This window comes from Garra rufa, chromosome 17, assembly GCF_049309525.1.
Source record: "Garra rufa chromosome 17, GarRuf1.0, whole genome shotgun sequence".
Lineage (NCBI taxonomy): Eukaryota > Metazoa > Chordata > Actinopteri > Cypriniformes > Cyprinidae > Garra > Garra rufa.
In genome coordinates this window covers 45223348-45241582 of record NC_133377.1, presented here as the reverse complement: position 1 = coordinate 45241582, position 18235 = coordinate 45223348, and the positions used below count along the sequence as shown (strand labels likewise).

At 25.6% G+C, this 18235-nt stretch overlaps 1 protein-coding gene across 1 annotated transcript in view; it reads left to right on the top strand.

The window, feature by feature from the left end:
* The window catches only part of LOC141289446 (uncharacterized), a 103038-nt gene that overhangs the window by 16850 nt on the left and 67953 nt on the right, over window positions 1-18235 (top strand). Inside the window, exons 5-8 of the mRNA XM_073821540.1 lie at window positions 5358-5681; window positions 9349-9456; window positions 13745-13860; window positions 16161-16333. Of these exons, the coding sequence (XP_073677641.1) occupies window positions 5358-5681; window positions 9349-9456; window positions 13745-13860; window positions 16161-16333 (721 nt within the window). The remainder of the gene's footprint in view (window positions 1-5357; window positions 5682-9348; window positions 9457-13744; window positions 13861-16160; window positions 16334-18235) is intronic.

Genomic DNA, 18235 nt, shown 5'->3' with positions numbered 1-18235 from the left:
CCGCACGGTCACGTGGTTCATGGAGCTCTCAATAGTTCCAAACAGCTCCGCGCTGTCAATGTGTTTGAATGGAGTTAAATAGGATAGACAGCAGTTTTACTATATTTGCAGCAATTTCGAGTAATTATTAACACATAATGTGCATTGATTTTGTATTGATAACTTCTCTGAATACGCTTTACAATCGCATTTTATTCAGGGGAGTGATAAAGAGACATAATTAATATGTTCTCATACTCTTTGGCAGTCAAATGTGACCAAAAAACCTCAAGTGTAACTTTTATTCAATTAAATAACTGTAATATATATAGTTAAGTTCTATTTAGTAAATATTTTGGGGAGGTTTTTTTGTACTTAAAATGTGCAATAATGATCCTGACCATTTAAAAGATAAAATTTTCTAATAGTATTTAGATTACAGTTAGTGTAATATTTAAGGTTAAATACATCTGCATGTGTATTTGGACATGATCAAACACTTTTTTTATACAGTATGTTTCGATTTAACGATTTAATGTTAAATTAAAAAAAAGTAATTTACTCTTGTTTTATGATATTCAAATATACAACATAAGCGAATATTATAAAAGGCAAGCAAAAATGGCATTTAACATAATAGAAAAGATGAAAATAATGTTTAAAAAACACAAGGCAACGAATTGCATTCAGCATACATTTTTATCGTGTTTCTTGAATGCAGTCTTTACTGAAACTCATTCAACCTCCTACAGTGAGAGAAAGTTTGCAGAAAGACTAAAAACATGAAAATATGACAACTAGTATCTGGTTATGGTCGCTATTACGGTGTTTCTCACGTTATCCAGCTGCATTTACAGTTTAACTGTTAATTTTTTAACGATAAACATTAACTATAACACGCTTCATAAAACACCACTATTGGCCAGTTTTTCGAGAGGTCAACTGATGCGTTAAAATGTAAAGAAATGCAGTAATTTCTTCAATATACTTGCGACTGTGCTTGAGAAGCGCTGAAATGAATGGGCTTCAATGGAGGAGCTATTGGTTGTTTGGAACTATTGACCGCTCCATGACACGCTTTACTTCCGCATTCCTCAGTTCCTATGGAAGCCTATGGGAGTGTCGCAACTCTCTTTTTATATGGCTCTGGTATTCACGATACAGCACTGCTATGACCGCTTCACTCAACGGTTTTGTGTATCATTGAACCCCCTTAGCAACCACCCTTAGCAACGAAAACACAGCTGCAGCAGTTAGGGACTACTTTTTACAGCGGAAGGCAGTTAATGATTTTACTTTATGAAAACGTACAACTCAATATATATAAATTAATATATATTTATGATTTTAATATTTTTATTGTGTGGTAACCATTTTATAAAAGCAATAAGGTACTTGAGGCCGTGCTGTATCATGAATAAATCACGGCTGAAGGGGTTGCTAACAACGCCCTTCAGCCGTGATTTATTCATGATACAGCACGGCCTCTCGTACCTTATTGCTTAATTAATGTATATTAATTGACTGATTGATGCAGTGAAAGAACACTCTCTAAATGCACACACACTAAATTGGTCTAACCAGACTTCATCACATAGTGGTGAATGCCTGTATTTCTGAAGGAGTGTTTTGTTTGTTTTTGGCAATATACTCCATAATGTCATGATGTCTCACGAGTTCAGTATTTGCACTAAACCTGCGCAGATTTGGCTTGCATGAACTTCCCCAATAAATTAATGTGCACATCACAGAGCTAGACAAGACAAGCATTTGTGGTTAAAAAGTGTATAATTATTAATTTTTTAAGAAAATGACAGATCGTTTTGCTAGATAAGACCCTTATTCCTCGGCTGGGATCGTTTAGAGTCATTTAAACTGCGTTTTGTAAGTTCAAACTCAGGGCACCATAGAAGTCCACTATATGGAGAACATTCCTGTAATGCTTTCCTCAAAAAACATAATTTCTTTATGACTGAGGAAAGACAGACATGAACATCTTGGATGACATGGGGGTGAGTAAATGATCAAGATTTTTTATTCTGAAAGTGGAGTAATCCTTTAACAGGTTTCGGAATTTGGTCATTAATGACGTTTGACTTTATTTTATTAATGTGTGAGCTTACATGAGTCTTGGGTTGATTCTGCGGCATGAGCAGTAAGATGAACTGAGCGGATGATCTGTAGGACGGAGTGTCATTTTGGAGCCTTGAAAGCCCTTCAGCTCACATTTACTGCATGAACACACACACACACACACACACACACACACACACACACACACACACACACACACACACACACATACTCGCTGCTTTAAGCCCCAGTGTGTTTGATGAAATGAGAACGAGCATGTTATTTAACTGATAAAAACTCCTGTCTCCTGATTCATTCTGGTCTTTAAATTCATGCAAAAGATCAGATGAATGAATAGTCAGTGTGTCAAAACATTTTAATGTACAGTACAAAATAAGTTATGGTGTAAAGGAATGCTTGACGTTTGGGTTATTATAGCTAATTTAAAGTAATACTTATACAAAACTTAATGTTTTAATGTTTCTAAATATCGAATAATCATATACTAATATTTTAAATATATTTAAGCGTTTCCAAGACATTTCTAATTTTTATTTAGCTTAAAATATCTAGAAATAAAACAAAAACTAACATGAATAAAAATTAATTAAAAAAATTTAAAAATGTCAAAACGCAACAAAATTAATAAAACTTTAAAATAAAATATAAAAATATGAAAATCGAAAAATAAAAATAAATTCAAACTATGAATAAATATTATATATATATATATAATTTATACTAATATAATATTATAGTTATTAAATGATGTACTAATATAAATATTATACTATTATTATTATTATTATTTATTATATTTTAACTATTATTTTATTTAAGCACTTCCAAGACATTTCTAATTTTTATTTAGTTTGACCTGATGTACTAAAATAACTAGAAATAAAACAAACTAAAATTAATAAAAACTAAATTGAAAAAAACACACAACAAAATTACTAAAACATTAAAATTAAAAAATCTGAAAATCTAAAAAGTAGTTCAAACTGTTAATAAATATTATATATACAGTTGTTATACTAATATAAATATTATAGTTATTACATAAATATATACTAATATAAATATTATACTAAACTAACAAAAAAGCTAATTATAAAAACAACAAAATGACTAAAACATTAAAATAAAAAATCTGAAAATCTAAAAATTAGTTCAAACTATTAACTAATTTTATATATTTAGTTGTTAAACTAATATAAATATTTTAGTTATTAAATAATTATAGACTAATATAAATATTATACAAATTTTAAGCATTTCTAAGACATTTCTAATTTTTATTTAGTTTAACCTGATGTACTAAAATAACTAGAAATAAAAACTAAAATGAATAAAAACTAAATTAAAAAAAAAAAAAAATGACAAAAACACAACAAAATTAATAAAACTTTAAAATAAAATAAAAATCTGAAAATTGAAAAATAAAAATTAATTCAAACTATGAATAAATATTATAATTGTTATACAAATATATATTAAACTTATTACATAATTATATACTAATTTAAATATATACTCATTTTATTAAAGCATTTCCAAGAGAGTTTTATTTAGATTTTTTGTTTAGTTTAACCTGATGTACTAAAATAACTAGAAATAAAACTAAAATTAATAAACACTAAATTAAATCTAAACAAAAAATACACAACAAAATTAGTAAAACTTGGAAAAAATAAAAATGAACTGTGAATAAATATTATATATCATTGTTATACTAATATAAATATTAAACTTATTAAATAATTATATACTAATATAAATATTATACTAAATTGAAAATAAAAAAATTACAAAAACACAACAAAATGACTAAAACATTAAAATAAAAAATCAGAAAATCTAAAAATTAGTTCAAACTATTAACAAATATTATATATACAGTTGTTATACTAATATAAATATTTTAGTTATTAAATAATTATAGACTAATATAAATATTATACAAATTTTAAGCGTTTCTAAGACATTTCTAATTTTTATTTAGTTTAACCTGATGTACTAAAATAACTAGAAATAAAACAAAAACTAAAATTAAAACACTAAATTAAATCTAAACAAAAAATGCACAACAAAATTAGTAAAACTTGGAAAAAATAAAAATGAACTGTGAATAAATATTATATATCATTGTTATACTAATATAAATATTAAACTTATTAAATAATTATATACTAATATAAATATTATACTAAATTGAAAATAAAAAAATTACAAAAACACAACAAAATGACTAAAACATTAAAATAAAAAATCAGAAAATCTAAAAATTAGTTCAAACTATTAACAAATATTATATATACAGTTGTTATACTAATATAAATATTATAGTTATTAAATAATTATAGACTAATATAAATATTATACAAATTTTAAGCGTTTCTAAGACATTTCTAATTTTTATTTAGTTTAACCTGATGTACTAAAATAACTAGAAATAAAAACTAAAATGAATAAAAACTAAATTAAAAAAATAATAAAAAATGACAAAAACACAACAAAATTAATAAAACTTTAAAATAAAATACAAATCTGAAAATTGAAAAATAAAAATTAATTCAAACTATGAATAAATATTATATATATAATTTTTATACTAATATATATTAAACTTGTTAAAAAATTATATACTAATATAAATATTATACTCATTTTATTTAAGCATTTCCAAGACATTTTTATTTAGAATTTTTATTTAGTTTAACCTGATGTACTAAAATAACTAGAAATAAAACTAAAATTAATAAACACTAAATTAAATCTAAACAAAAAATACACAACAAAATTAGTAAAACTTGGAAAAAAAATTAAAATCTAAAAATAAAAATGAACTGTGAATAAATATTATATATCATTGTTATACTATTATAAATATTAAACTTATTAAATAATTATATACTAATATAAATATTATACTAAATTGAAAAAAATAAATAAAAAAAAATTAAAAAACACAACAAAATTACTTAAACTTTAAAATAAAAAATCTGAAAATCTAAAAATGAGTTCAAACCATTAATAAAATCTATAACCGTATCAGAGTGAAACTTTAATACTATATTGTTGAGCGCACCATTGGATGATAATGTCCTCTTTATTTTGTTTATTCTGCAGTTTTGTTGTTTGTTGCTTTAAATGCTCAAACTCTTTAAACTCTGTCAGTGTTTTTCTCTTTAGTTAAAGCGATTATAAAAGTATTATCATAGTTCTGGTTCGCTGTACGAAACCATGAGCCCATAATAAGCCCATAATGGTCTGATGGTTGAGTTTAACGCTGGTCTCCACAGTCTTCTGAAGAAGAGCCCACCTTCAGCACTGAACACAAAACACTAGAGGATGATGATGATGATGATGAAGAGATCAGAGAAGAGAGCCAAACCCTTTCTGAGACGTTGTATGATGATGAAGATGACCGAGTTGAGGAAGATCAGGAGGACACAGAGATCCCTGATGATGATGATGATGATGAAGAGGACTTGCGCTCTGAGCTGGTCCAGCAGGAGCAGGAACACGGCCGCGTTCTGGAGGCGCTCCGGTCGTCTCACGCTCATCAGCTGGAGGTTTATCAGGAGCACAACACGCTCCTGACAGCACAGATACACTCACTGCAGGTGTGCGCCTCTTCCTGTGGAAGCACTTCCTGTTCCTGTGTGTGTCGCTCTTTCTCTCTCTCTCTCTCTCGCGCATGGACCGTCCCTTTTCACACTCACTGTTGAAGTCAACATGAAATACTTCACTGCTTAATTTCAAAATTAAGGTTTTAGGTCAAAATGTTAAGTTTACATTTTAATATTTTACAAAACATTTACGTATTTAAATGTCTGTGCTTTAATGTTTAGTCTTTTTTTTGTTTGATTCAGAATTATTTTAATTGGACATTTTTAGGATTTAATACGTTTTTAGTCATTTTTATTTTGATTAGTCTTTATTTTAAAGTTATTTTGATTTTAATTAAACTTTTTTAATAATTTTTAAAAGTCTGATTAATTTTTTTATTTTAATTGGACATTTTAGGATTAAATAATATTTTTGACCTTTTTAGTTTGATTAGTCTTTATTTTAAAGTTATTTTAATTTATTTTCATTTATCTTTTTTTAATAATTTTTAAAAGTCTGATTATTTTTTTTTTTGACATTTTTAGGATTTAATACGTGTTTAGTCATTTTTATTTTGATTAGTGTTTATTTTAAAGTTATTTTAATTGATTTTAATTTAACTTTTTTAATAATTTTTAAAAGTCTGATTAATTTTTTTTATTTTAATTGGAAATTTTAGGATTAAATAATATTTTTGACCTTTTTATTTTGATTAGTCTTTATTTTAAAGTTATTTTACTTTATTTTAATTTAACTTTTTTAATAATTTGTAAAAGTCTGATTATAATTTTTTTTAATTATTTTAATTGGACATTTTTAGGATTTAATACGTGTTTAGTCATTTTTATTTTGATTAGTCTTTATTTTAAAGTTATTTTAATTTATTTTAATTTATCTTTTTTTAATAATTTTTAAAAGTCTGATTATTATTTTTTAAATTTTCTTAATTTGACATTTTTAGGATTTAATACGTGTTTAGTCATTTTTATTTTGATTAGTCTTTATTTTAAAGTTATTTTAATTCATTTTAATTTAACTTTTTTAATAATTTTTAAAAGTCTGATTAATTTTTTTTATTTTAATTGGACATTTTTAGGATTAAATAATATTTTTGTCCTTTTTATTTTGATTAGTCTTTATTTTAAAGTTATTTTACTTTATTTTAATTTAACTTTTTTAATAATTTGTAAAAGTCTAATTATTATTTTTTTTAATTATTTTAATTGGACATTTTTAGGATTTAATACGTGTTTAGTCATTTTTATTTTGATTAGTCTTTATTTTAAAGTTATTTTAATTTAATTTATTTTAATTTATCTTTTTTAATGTTTAAAAGTCTGATTTTTTTTAAATACTTTAATTTGACATTTTTAGGATTTAATAATATTTTTCTCATTTTCATATTGATTAGTCTTTATTTTAAAGTTATTTTAATTTATTTTAATTTAACTTTTTTAATAATTTGTAAAAGTCTAATTATTATTTTTTTAAATTATTTTAATTGGACATTTTTAGGATTTAATACGTGTTTAGTCATTTTTATTTTGATTAGTCTTTATTTTAAAGTTATTTTAATTTATTTTAATGTAACTTTTTTAATAATTTGTAAAAGTCTGATTAATTTTTTTATTTTAATTGGACATTTATAGGATTTAATAATATTTTTGTCATTTTTATTTTGATTAGTCTTTATTTTAAAGTTATTTTAATTTAACTTTTTAAATAATTTTTAAAAGTCTGATTATTTTTTAAAGTATTTTAATTTGACATTTTTAGGATTTAATAATATTTTTCTTATTTTTATTTTGATTAGTCTTTATTTTAATTGAACTTTTTAAAATATTTTTTTAAAGTCTAAATATTATTATTTTTTATTATTTTAATTGGACATTTTTAGGATTTAATAATATTTTTGTCCTTTTTATATTGAGTAGTCTTAATTTTAAAGTGATTTTAATTTAACTTTTTTAATAATTTTTAAAAGTCTGATTATTATTATTTTATTATTTTAATTTGACATTTTTAGGATTTAATAATATTTTTGTCCTTTTTATTTTGATTAGTCTTTATTTTAAAGTTATTTTAATTCATTTTAATTTAACTTAAAATAATTTTCAAAAGTCAAACAGCTAGTTATTGTTTTGGTCAGAAATTCACAAAATGGGATGTCGAAACCCTTTTAACTAAAATATTAACTTGCCCCCCTGCAATTTTAAGTGATTATTTTGATATTTTACAACACATTTTCTTATTTTAAGTCTATATTTGGATGTTTAATCTTTTTTAGTGTTTTATTTTGAATGATTATTATTTTTAAATTATTTTATTTTGACATTTTGTATGATTTAATACATTTTTATTTATTTTTATTTTTATTAGTCTTTATCTTAGTTATGTTAATATAACTTTTTTATTTTTAAAATCACTTTCAAAACTTTTTTTTGATTCATATTATTATAAAGTTATTTATTTTTTATATTTTTATAATTAGGTTAAGTTTAAAAAAGTTTTAATTTTAAAAATATTTAGTTTAATTTAATATTTGTTTGATTCAGTTTATTTTGAATTTGATTTATTTTAAATTTATTTCTTTTAATTGTATAATTAAGTTAACTTTTAAAGGTTTTTTTTATTTGAAAATTCTGTATTTTAGTTTGACATTTGTATGATTTGATACATTTTTTGTCAGTTTATTAAGATTAGTCTTTATTTTAAAGTTTTTTGATTAATTATATTTTAAAGTTATTTATTTTAATTTTATATTTTTATAATTAGGTTAAGTATTAATAAAAGAGTAATTATTTATTTTAATTAATTAATTAATTAATTAATTTTTTAAAAAGTTTAAAGTTTTATGATTTAATTTATAGTAACTTTTATTGCGACTAGTCTTTATTAAAAGTTAACTTTATAAAATATAAATTTAAAATGCATGACTTTAAAATAAAATAAACAAATATAAAAAAGTGAATATTTATTTATTTCAACAGTGTTTGTGATTAAGTTAAGTTAATTTAGTTAAGTTATTAAGTAAACTTTTAATAGAAGTTTTTTATTTTAAAATTCCTTATTTTAATTTGACTTATGATTTGAATAGTTTTATTTAGATTTTTTTTATGTATTTATTTTAGTTTTTTATTTATTCAATTGATTAATGAGTTCATTTTTAAAGCACTTTTAATTTTACTTTTGATTTGTATTTTTTCAGGATTTAAATTTTACATTTGTATGATTTCATTAATTATTAGTGAGCTTTTTATTGCTAAAATGTTTACAAAATAAATTTAGTTTTTAAAAGTCTTTTCATTTTAAGCTTTTTAGCTAATTTGGCCAACATGATTTTTCCATTTCTCTGTTTTTTGCAATATTAGCAGAAACTAAAAGTTGTTTTGGAGGTGATTCAGTATTTAAAAAAGAAGCTTTTTTGCTGAAAATTGCTTCTGAAAGAATATTGTGCACTGATGAATGATTGATCATTAGACCAGAGGCATTGAAGAAGGTGAATGATTTTAATTTCACATTGACTTTCACAAGTTTCATCATGTGATGTCCTGTGTGCGTTCTGGAGCAGCTCTGCATGGCTTTAGTGTTTGTGTGTGATTTCACTGATTTGTCTCTACAGCTCAAAGCTGCATGTGATGTTTGGTGCTGATTTTTTACATCTGCGTGTGTTTAAAACAGAAGGAGCTGGAGCTGCAGCAGATCAAGGAGAGAGAAGACGAGAGCGACAGACGGAGAGATGAACACCTGCATCCCAGCATGCAAAGCTGCAGCTCACAGACAGAGCAGGTAAAGTAAACAATACAGTTTCCCTGGCAACACACTCCTCCCTCATTTAAAATGAGCTCATCCAGCAGTGTTTCATAGACGCTACTGTTAAAAAAAAACTATATAAATATTAATATGTAAACAAATACATTTTAATAAATATGTCAAGTGTAATAAATACATACAAATTAATAAATATATACAAAACTTAAGTTTAGCAGCTGCCTTAAGATTTTAAGTTGGCTCCTCTACTGCTGAGAAAAATAATAATTGCAACATCGTAAATAATGATAGTGCCATGTACATTCAGTTTCATATTATTTAACAACATCGTATTAACATATCATTTAAATCCCAGGAGAGAACCTGCATAGTTGTACATTTAAACGCTGACAGCTAAACACTATCATATCATGTTTAGGCTAACGTTAGCTAGCTAAGGACATCTTAATTGTATTCTTGATCATCAGTAACTTGCCTTCATAGTCATCAACACATTTTTTAAATCTTGTCATATTTTAAAGCCTTTATTATTTTTCAACTCTGCAGCTGTGCGATAAAATTCACTCCAAAGATGCACTTTTTATTCATAAAGACAACACGGAAAAAGTGTCTTTTCACGGAAAACGATGTCTTTTTAAGATGACAATTAGATGAAATTACTCATATAACCAGATGATGGCAGCAGAGGATCAATCATTGGCTGCCATTTCAACTCCATAGTTTTTCAAGACGTCTTGCTGTTCGATTTGTTATATAATTACTAGTATAATAAATTGTAGCACTTTTGCCGCACTGAAGTATAGAGTATAGCAAGTGCAGAAAGTCATTGAGCTCAGACACAAACAGCCTATAAGGGCGAATTATTTAAAGGTCCACTGAAGTGCCTTGAAACACGCAGCGTTATTCTATGTGGTGACGTACTTTTAATTGAAACAAAAACATATCGCTCAGCCCCGCCCACTAATTTTGAATAGCCAATAGCGTTCCATTAATATCTGCTCGGGCAAGAGCCGTTGAGCTCGGTAAAGCCGCATTTGTAAGCTTATGACAGCCACAGACTAATAAATTACCACACAGATTCAATATGAAACTTGCTAAAACGAAATAGTGATCATAATCATGCTGAGGCTGTGTAGTTTAATACATGCCGTCCGCGCATATGAGCGCATATGATCTGCTGTGTAGGGGGCGGGACATTACGGACTCTAGAGAGCATTTGATTGGACAGAACGTTTGATGAGAAGCTGAAGTGCACGGTGATATCATCCAAATCCTTGATTCATATTGGCGGAAGTGACGAGACTGTAAGTTTTGAATGCCCATATCTTGTAAACACGAATTTTGTCTTTGTTTTGCAGCACACTAGCTTATAGATAACCTTAAGGCCAGGGCTCTGAACCGGTTCAAGGAACGAAAACGAAAACCGAAAACAAATGACATTGAACAGGAACAAAAACAAAAACGAAAACAAAATCAATTTTAATCGTTCTGAACAGAAACGGAAACAGAAATTCCAAATTAACCGGTTAATAACGGTATTTTTATCGTTCTCTTTATTATATCAATTTGGCAGACCAAAAACATGAATTCAAATTGTGTGCGCAAATGCGACGGTGACGCATACACCGTGAAATGCCCGCGAAGCAGACATAAGCAGAGCCCTTTCTGATGCGACGAGCTTAAGGTTACCAAGCACCTGGCTGTTTCATGTGCAAAGGTATGTTTAAGTTATTGTAGCCTAATTAAAACTTGTAGTTAAAATTATGCATTACGTTTTCTTTTGCTTTTATGCATTAAATGTAAAAGCATAACTATCTGGAGTTCTGTTTTGTTTGAGTGAAAATAGCCTATAATTGGCTATATTAGGTAAGGAATATGCCGTAGCCAGCTATGAGGTCACCGAGGTCTGGACCTCGGTCATTTTTGTATATTCAAAAATAAAATGCCAAGCTCTCTGAATGATTATTTAGCCGTTTAAACCACCTCATATCACATGAGTGTTTGCAATTCATGTTGATGCGAGAAGCTAGCGCAGTGAACGAGGCTTGAGAGCGCGTTGAGTGAGAGCGCGTGTGCAGCCTCCGTTTGTTGCCAGATCCACCTATTATACGTGTATTTTGACTCATTTTTCCAATTTATTGTGACACTTTGGGACGTTTATAAAGTGGAAAGTTGAACGTTAGTGTTACTGATATATTAATCTTATTTACAAAACACAAGATTTGAACTTATTTCGGATATCTTTTTCTTTATTTTTGTAATTGCTTGTTTTTCGTAGCAATATCCGGCAACATTGTACATTCATAAAAAAAATCTTTTAGACAATCTGTAATTTAATTGCTGACAGGAAGATAACACAATCGGTAAGACAAACGCAGCGATCATCGTTAATATCTGAAAGAAATGTATAACACTATCAAAAACAATAGCATAATACAAATCTGTTTGTTACAGAATGAAATAGGCTACTATGACAAATAACGTTACCGTTACTGGCCAGCAGGAAGACGTCTCATGCTCTTTAGTCAACGTTAAGTCATCAAAAAAACATTAATTAAAGCGGTGTTTCTCAACCTTACTTCGGACCTCACTAATTTTCAAACCCTAGTTACGGCCTTCAGGTGAACTCGTTTACTTTCGGTTTTAAAGACAAGAAGTTCAGATGACACGAACACGGAATTTGGTTGAATCATTTGTAAACATAATGCCAAACATGTTATTAAAAGGCACACACTATCTATCTATCTATCTATCTATCTATCTATCTATCTATCTATCTATCTATCTATCTATCTATCTATCTATCTATCTATCTATCTATCTATCTATCTATCTATCGCGCCGTGTAATAAAATAACGTTATTAACCGGTATTTTTTCTAGAAAACCGTTCTCGGAACGTATTGTTTAATGAGGAACGCAAGAACAGAAACGTTATAATATCGATTCTGCTCGGAGTGAACCGAATGGATTTTTTTTTCGTTTTTAAGCCCTGCTTAAGGCTAATATATTCATACTAAAAGCCAAAAAACTTTAATTTTGATTTCAGGGGGACTTTAAATACTTTTATAAAGCGGTTAGTTCCATTCCTCAATTCTGATTGGTCAGCAGCTGTGTGGTATTCATGATACAGCACTGCTATGACCGCTTCACTCAACGGTTTTGTGTATCATTGAACCTCCTTAGCAACCACCCTTAGCAACGTAAACACAGCTGCAGCAGTTAGGGACTACTTTTTACAGCGGAAGGCAGTTAATGATTTTACTTTATGAAAACGTAGAACTCAATATATATAAATTAATATATATTTTTGATTTTTATATTTTTATTGTGTGGTAACCGTTTTATAAAAGCTTCGCTTCGCGTCTTGCCTAACAACGCCCTTCAGCCGTGATTTATTCACGATACAGCACGGCCTCTCGTACCTTATTGCTTAAATATATAGTTCATTACAAATTAAATAAGTTAAATATTATTGGTATAATGGTGCGTTCACACCGTTCAGGCAACGCGTCTAGTTTGACGCATGTACGTTGAAGCTTGCAACGCTTGCTTTTTGGTTTGTTCACACTGCAAACGACTCCTCCACCGCTTTTTGCACACTTCCCCTGAATAAACCATGGCAAACTAGTAGGGACTGGACATTTTGGAAAATGACTGAGCTGGCTTGACTAAAACAAGGAAGTAATCCGTGCATATGGTCAATTGTATAGGAACACATCCCTCTGTAAAATCCTTCAGGATATAGACAGGAATAAAAATGTAAAGTGTGGTGTGTGTAAGTGCTACTGAAGTGGAGATTTATGGCTCAGTGTAGGAGAAAAAACTCATGGCCTTTAAAAATCTGTATTGTAATTGAAATCTTTTGACACAAATAGATAAAGTGCTATAAAAGAAACACTTAACAGTGTATTTTGGATGTTTTCTTTCCACTAGTCTGAAAAAACACTTGAGAGCTGCATGAAAAAACATTTTTTTGCCTGCGGTTTCTCCCCTTAAATGTGAGATGAGTATATTGTCTTTCTGAAGTATCTAGGCATGTTTACACTGCAGCTGCACTTCCTCCTCTGACCATGAGGTGGCGCTCGTCTCCTTAGAAACAGTTGCCGTGAGGTGCAGCTGTTGCTATGGCAGCGCAGTGAAAGCTGTTGTGGAGTTGTTCTGCTGTATTTGACTGTGTGTGGGTTTCGGAGCCGCTGCGCTCACTTTGACAAACAGCAGACTGTTGGAAATGACTCTGAGCTCTCTCTGATCAAATGACGGGCTTCTTGTCGGCCGTTTCTTTCTTGCCTGTTCATAAACTCCAGACGAGAGAGAAGGAGGAAGAGGAGGAGGAGGAGGAGGTGAGGAAGGACGGAGGTCAGGGGAGAGCCGTGACATCACAGGAGCCGCAGCCTTCATCTGATGTCATCACCACTGAGAGGTGAGCAGCTCATTAATTATTTATGATCTGATCAGACACACACTAAAAGTGAGAGAGTTCAGAGAAGCACAGAGAAAGATTTAAAATCATTTTATTTATTTTGACGTTTATATGATTTAATACATATTTTGTATATTTTATTTATATTTGTTTTTACTTTAAAATTGTTTATTTTAATTTTTGCATTTTTATTAATTTATTTAGATTTTTTTATATATTTACTTTATTTAATTAACATTTTTCTGATATCATTTTTATTTACTGTTTGGTCAATTTTATTTTGATTTGTTTTTATTTTAAGATCATTTTAATTTTATATTTTATGATTTAATAGTACTTTGCAATTTATTTTTTAATTATTGATTTTAATTTTGATATTTTAAAATTTGTTAAGTTATAATTATTTATACCGTAAGTTTTACTATGTTTTATTTTAGTTTTTAATATTACAAATATAGATTTAATTTTTTTTATTTTAATGATTTATTAGTGAGTTATATTTCAATTCATTCTTATTTTGAAAGTATTTATTTATTTAAATTTTATATTTTTATGGTTCAGATAGATACTTAGATTAATTTTTCTGATTGAATTAATTTTTAGTGTGTTAATTTTGTTTTGTTTTTATTTAAAAATGTATTTTAATTTTATATTTAATACATTTTTAGTGAATTTCATTGTTATTTGTTTTTATTTTAAGATGATTTTAATTTGACATTTTATGACTTAAAAGTACTTTGCGACTTTTTTTTAAAATCATTTATTGATATTAATTTTACTTTTTTTAGTCAGTTTTACTAAGTGGTTATTTTTGTTTTATTTTAAAAGTTTATTTTGATTTTGCAATGAAATGATGTCTTTTTAGTAAGTTATGTTTCAATTTGTTTGCATTTTAATTTTATATTTTTATCATTTAATAATATTTAGCAAGTTTAATTCTGACTTGTTTAAGAAAATATTTTATTTTATACTTATAATTATACTTTATTTTAGTTTTTATTTTAAACATATTTATTTGAATTTTACGATGTAATGATTTATATTTAGTAAGTTATGTTTAGATTTGTTTACATTTTTAAAGTATTTATTTTAATTTTATATTTTTATATTTTTATTTTCATTTGTGTTTAAGACATTTATTTTAATTATACTTAAATTTTTGTTTCTATTTAAAAAAATATTTTATTTTAAAGTGTAATGATGTATTTTTAGTAAGTTATGTTTAAATTTGTTTACATTTTTAAAATATCTATTTAAATTATTTATTTATTGAGCATTGTTTATTCTGATTAGTTTTCATACACTTATTTTATACTTGTACAAATAATTCTAATTATACTTTAGTTTTTATTTTAAAAATAAATTTTAAATTTATTGAATTTCTTAATTTTAAAGTTTTTGTTTTGATTTTTTAAAAGTAATTATTTAAATTTTACATTTTAATTAAATACACATTTTTGTTTCTATTTAAAAAATTTTAATTTTACAGTGTAATGATTTATTTTTTAGTAAGTTATGTTTAAATTAGTTTTTATTTGAAAAGTATTTATCTTTTAACATTTTTTTTAGAGTATTGAGCACTGTGTTCTTAGTTTTTGTTATACTTATTTTATACTTATACAAAAATTCTAATTATACTTTAGTTTTTATTTTAAAAATATTTATTTTAAGTTTAATGAATTTATTAATTTTAAAGTTTTTCTTTTCATTTTTTTAAATTATTTATTTAAATTTTTAATTTTTAATTATACATAAATTTTTGTTTCTATTTAAAAATATTTTTTGTTATACTTGTTTTATACTTACATAATTTTTTATTATACTTCAGTTTTTATTTTAAAAATATTTATTTTAACTTGAATGAATTTATTTATTTTAAAGTTTTTATTTTGATTTGTTTTTTTAAGTATTTATTTAAATTTTTACGTTTTTAAATTTTTAAATTTTTGTTTCTATTTAAAAATATTTAAATTTTACAGTGTAATGATTTATTTTTAGTAAGTTGTTTAAATTTGTTTTTATTTGAAAAGTATCTATTTATTTAAATTTTGAGCATTGTTTATTCTGATTAGTTTTTGTTATACTTATTTTATACTTAAAAATATATATTTTTAAATGTATTTATTTATTAATTTAAAAGTTTTTTTTTTTTCATTATTATTTTTTTTTTTTTTTCATGTATTTTTAAATTTTTTATGATTTAATTAATTTCTGGCTTTTCATCAACTCTCAAACCAAAGCCAGGGAGATCAGCCAGATATTTCTCAACAGTCTATAGTAAGTTTTTCTGTCTCTTGCAGGGATTTGCTGCGTGCGGCGAACGGTCGTCTGCGTCAGGTTCTGATTGACGTGTTGAAGACGACGGCGGCGGCGGAGGAGACCATCGGCCGTCATGTGGAGGGCATCCTGGAGGCGTCCAGTAAAGCTCATCTCAGATCGGCTGTGAAAACATACAGCGCTGCGACGCCAGGAGGTCAGAGACGGTCATTAACACACACTAATAACCACATAACTCCCTGATTTCACATTAATAAAGTCAGCCACACTTTGACTCAGCGATCAGAAGTGCTTGTGTTGAGCAGAAATGTTGTCTGGTTTAAAGAAGTGGGTGACATGAGAGTCACTTTGAGTTAATAACAGATGACGGGCCGCTTTAATTGATGCGTGCTCCTGCAGGAACAGGTGAAGCCACATCAGATCCTGTCCGTCTTGTTTGTCCTTTTCTGTTGACTCATTGTCTTTGCATAGAGATGTTCTGTGTACTGTGGAGGTGAGGTCATGTGACCTGCGTATGGGTGTGCTCACTCTGAGACGTGTTATTCACACACTATTATTAGTCTTATACTATCATTTTGTATTTTATTTGTTATTCATTATAAACAATATTTGTAATTATTTTAATTTCGGTTAAAGTTTTAGTAATTTTGTTAAGTGTTTTTAGGATCATTTTAGTCATTAATATTTATTATAATTATTATTATTAATATTTATTATTTTTAAATACATTTTATTTTAGTGTCATTAATATTTATTATTATTTTTATTATCATCATTAATATTTATAAATAAATGTTATAATTTGTTTTTTTGATTTTAGTTAAAGTTTTAGTAAATTTGTTGAGTGTTTTTAGTATAATTTTAGTGTCATTAATATTTATTATAATTATTATTATTAATATGAATTATTTATAAATAAATTTTATATATTTTTATTTTAATTTTAGTTAACGTTTAAGCAATTTTTTGAGTGTTTTTAATATCATTGTAGTATCCTTAATATGTTTTATTATTATTATTATTATTATTATTATTATATTTATTATTTATAAAAACATTTTATATTTTTTTATATTATTGTACTTAATATTTATTATTATTATTATGATGATTAATATTTATTATTTATAAAAACATTTTAATTTTTTTATTTGAATTGTAGGTAAAGTATCATTTTTGCTGTGTTTTTAGAATCATTTTATTGTACTTAATATTTATTATTATTATTATTATTATTATTATTATGATGATGATTATTTATTATTTATACATACATTTTATATTTTTTATTTGAATTGTAGGTAAAGTATCATTTTTGCTGTTTTTTTATAATCATTTTATTGTACTTAATATTTATTATTATTATTATTATTATTATTATTATGATTAATATTTATTATTTCTAAATACATTTTATAATGGTTTTATTTTAATTTTAGGTTTTAGTTTAAGTTTTAGCAATTTTCTTGAGTGTTTTTAATATAATTTTAGTGTCATAAATATTTGTTATTATTATCATTAATATGTATTGTTTATAAATGCATTTTATATATTTTTTATTTTAATTGAAGGTAAAGTTTTAGCAATCTAGTTGAGTGTTTTAAGTATCATTTTATTGTCATTAATATTTATTATAATTTTTATTATTATCATTGGGGTACTATTAGAATTTTAATTAATTATTTAATTCGTTTTTATTTATTATTTATAAATAATATTTTATCATTAATTTTAGTTAAAGTTTTATTAATTTTGTTGAGCGTTTTTAATGTGTCATTTTAGTGTCATTGGTTTACTATGATAGTTTTTATTAATATTTTTAATTAGGTTTTATTTTATATTTTATTTAGAAATATTATTTTTTAAATTATAATAAATAAATAAATAATAATAATAAAAAAATAATAATTATAAATTGTTTATTATTTATTTTAATAGTTAATGTGGAAGTCATTTTGTTGTGTTGTTAGTGTCAGGGTGCTATAATAGTTTTGATTTTATATTTGTAAATGTTATTATTTTAATTTTAGTTAAACTTTTAGTCATTTTGTGGTTTGTTTTTTAGTGCCATTTCAGTGTCATTAGGGTGCTATAATAG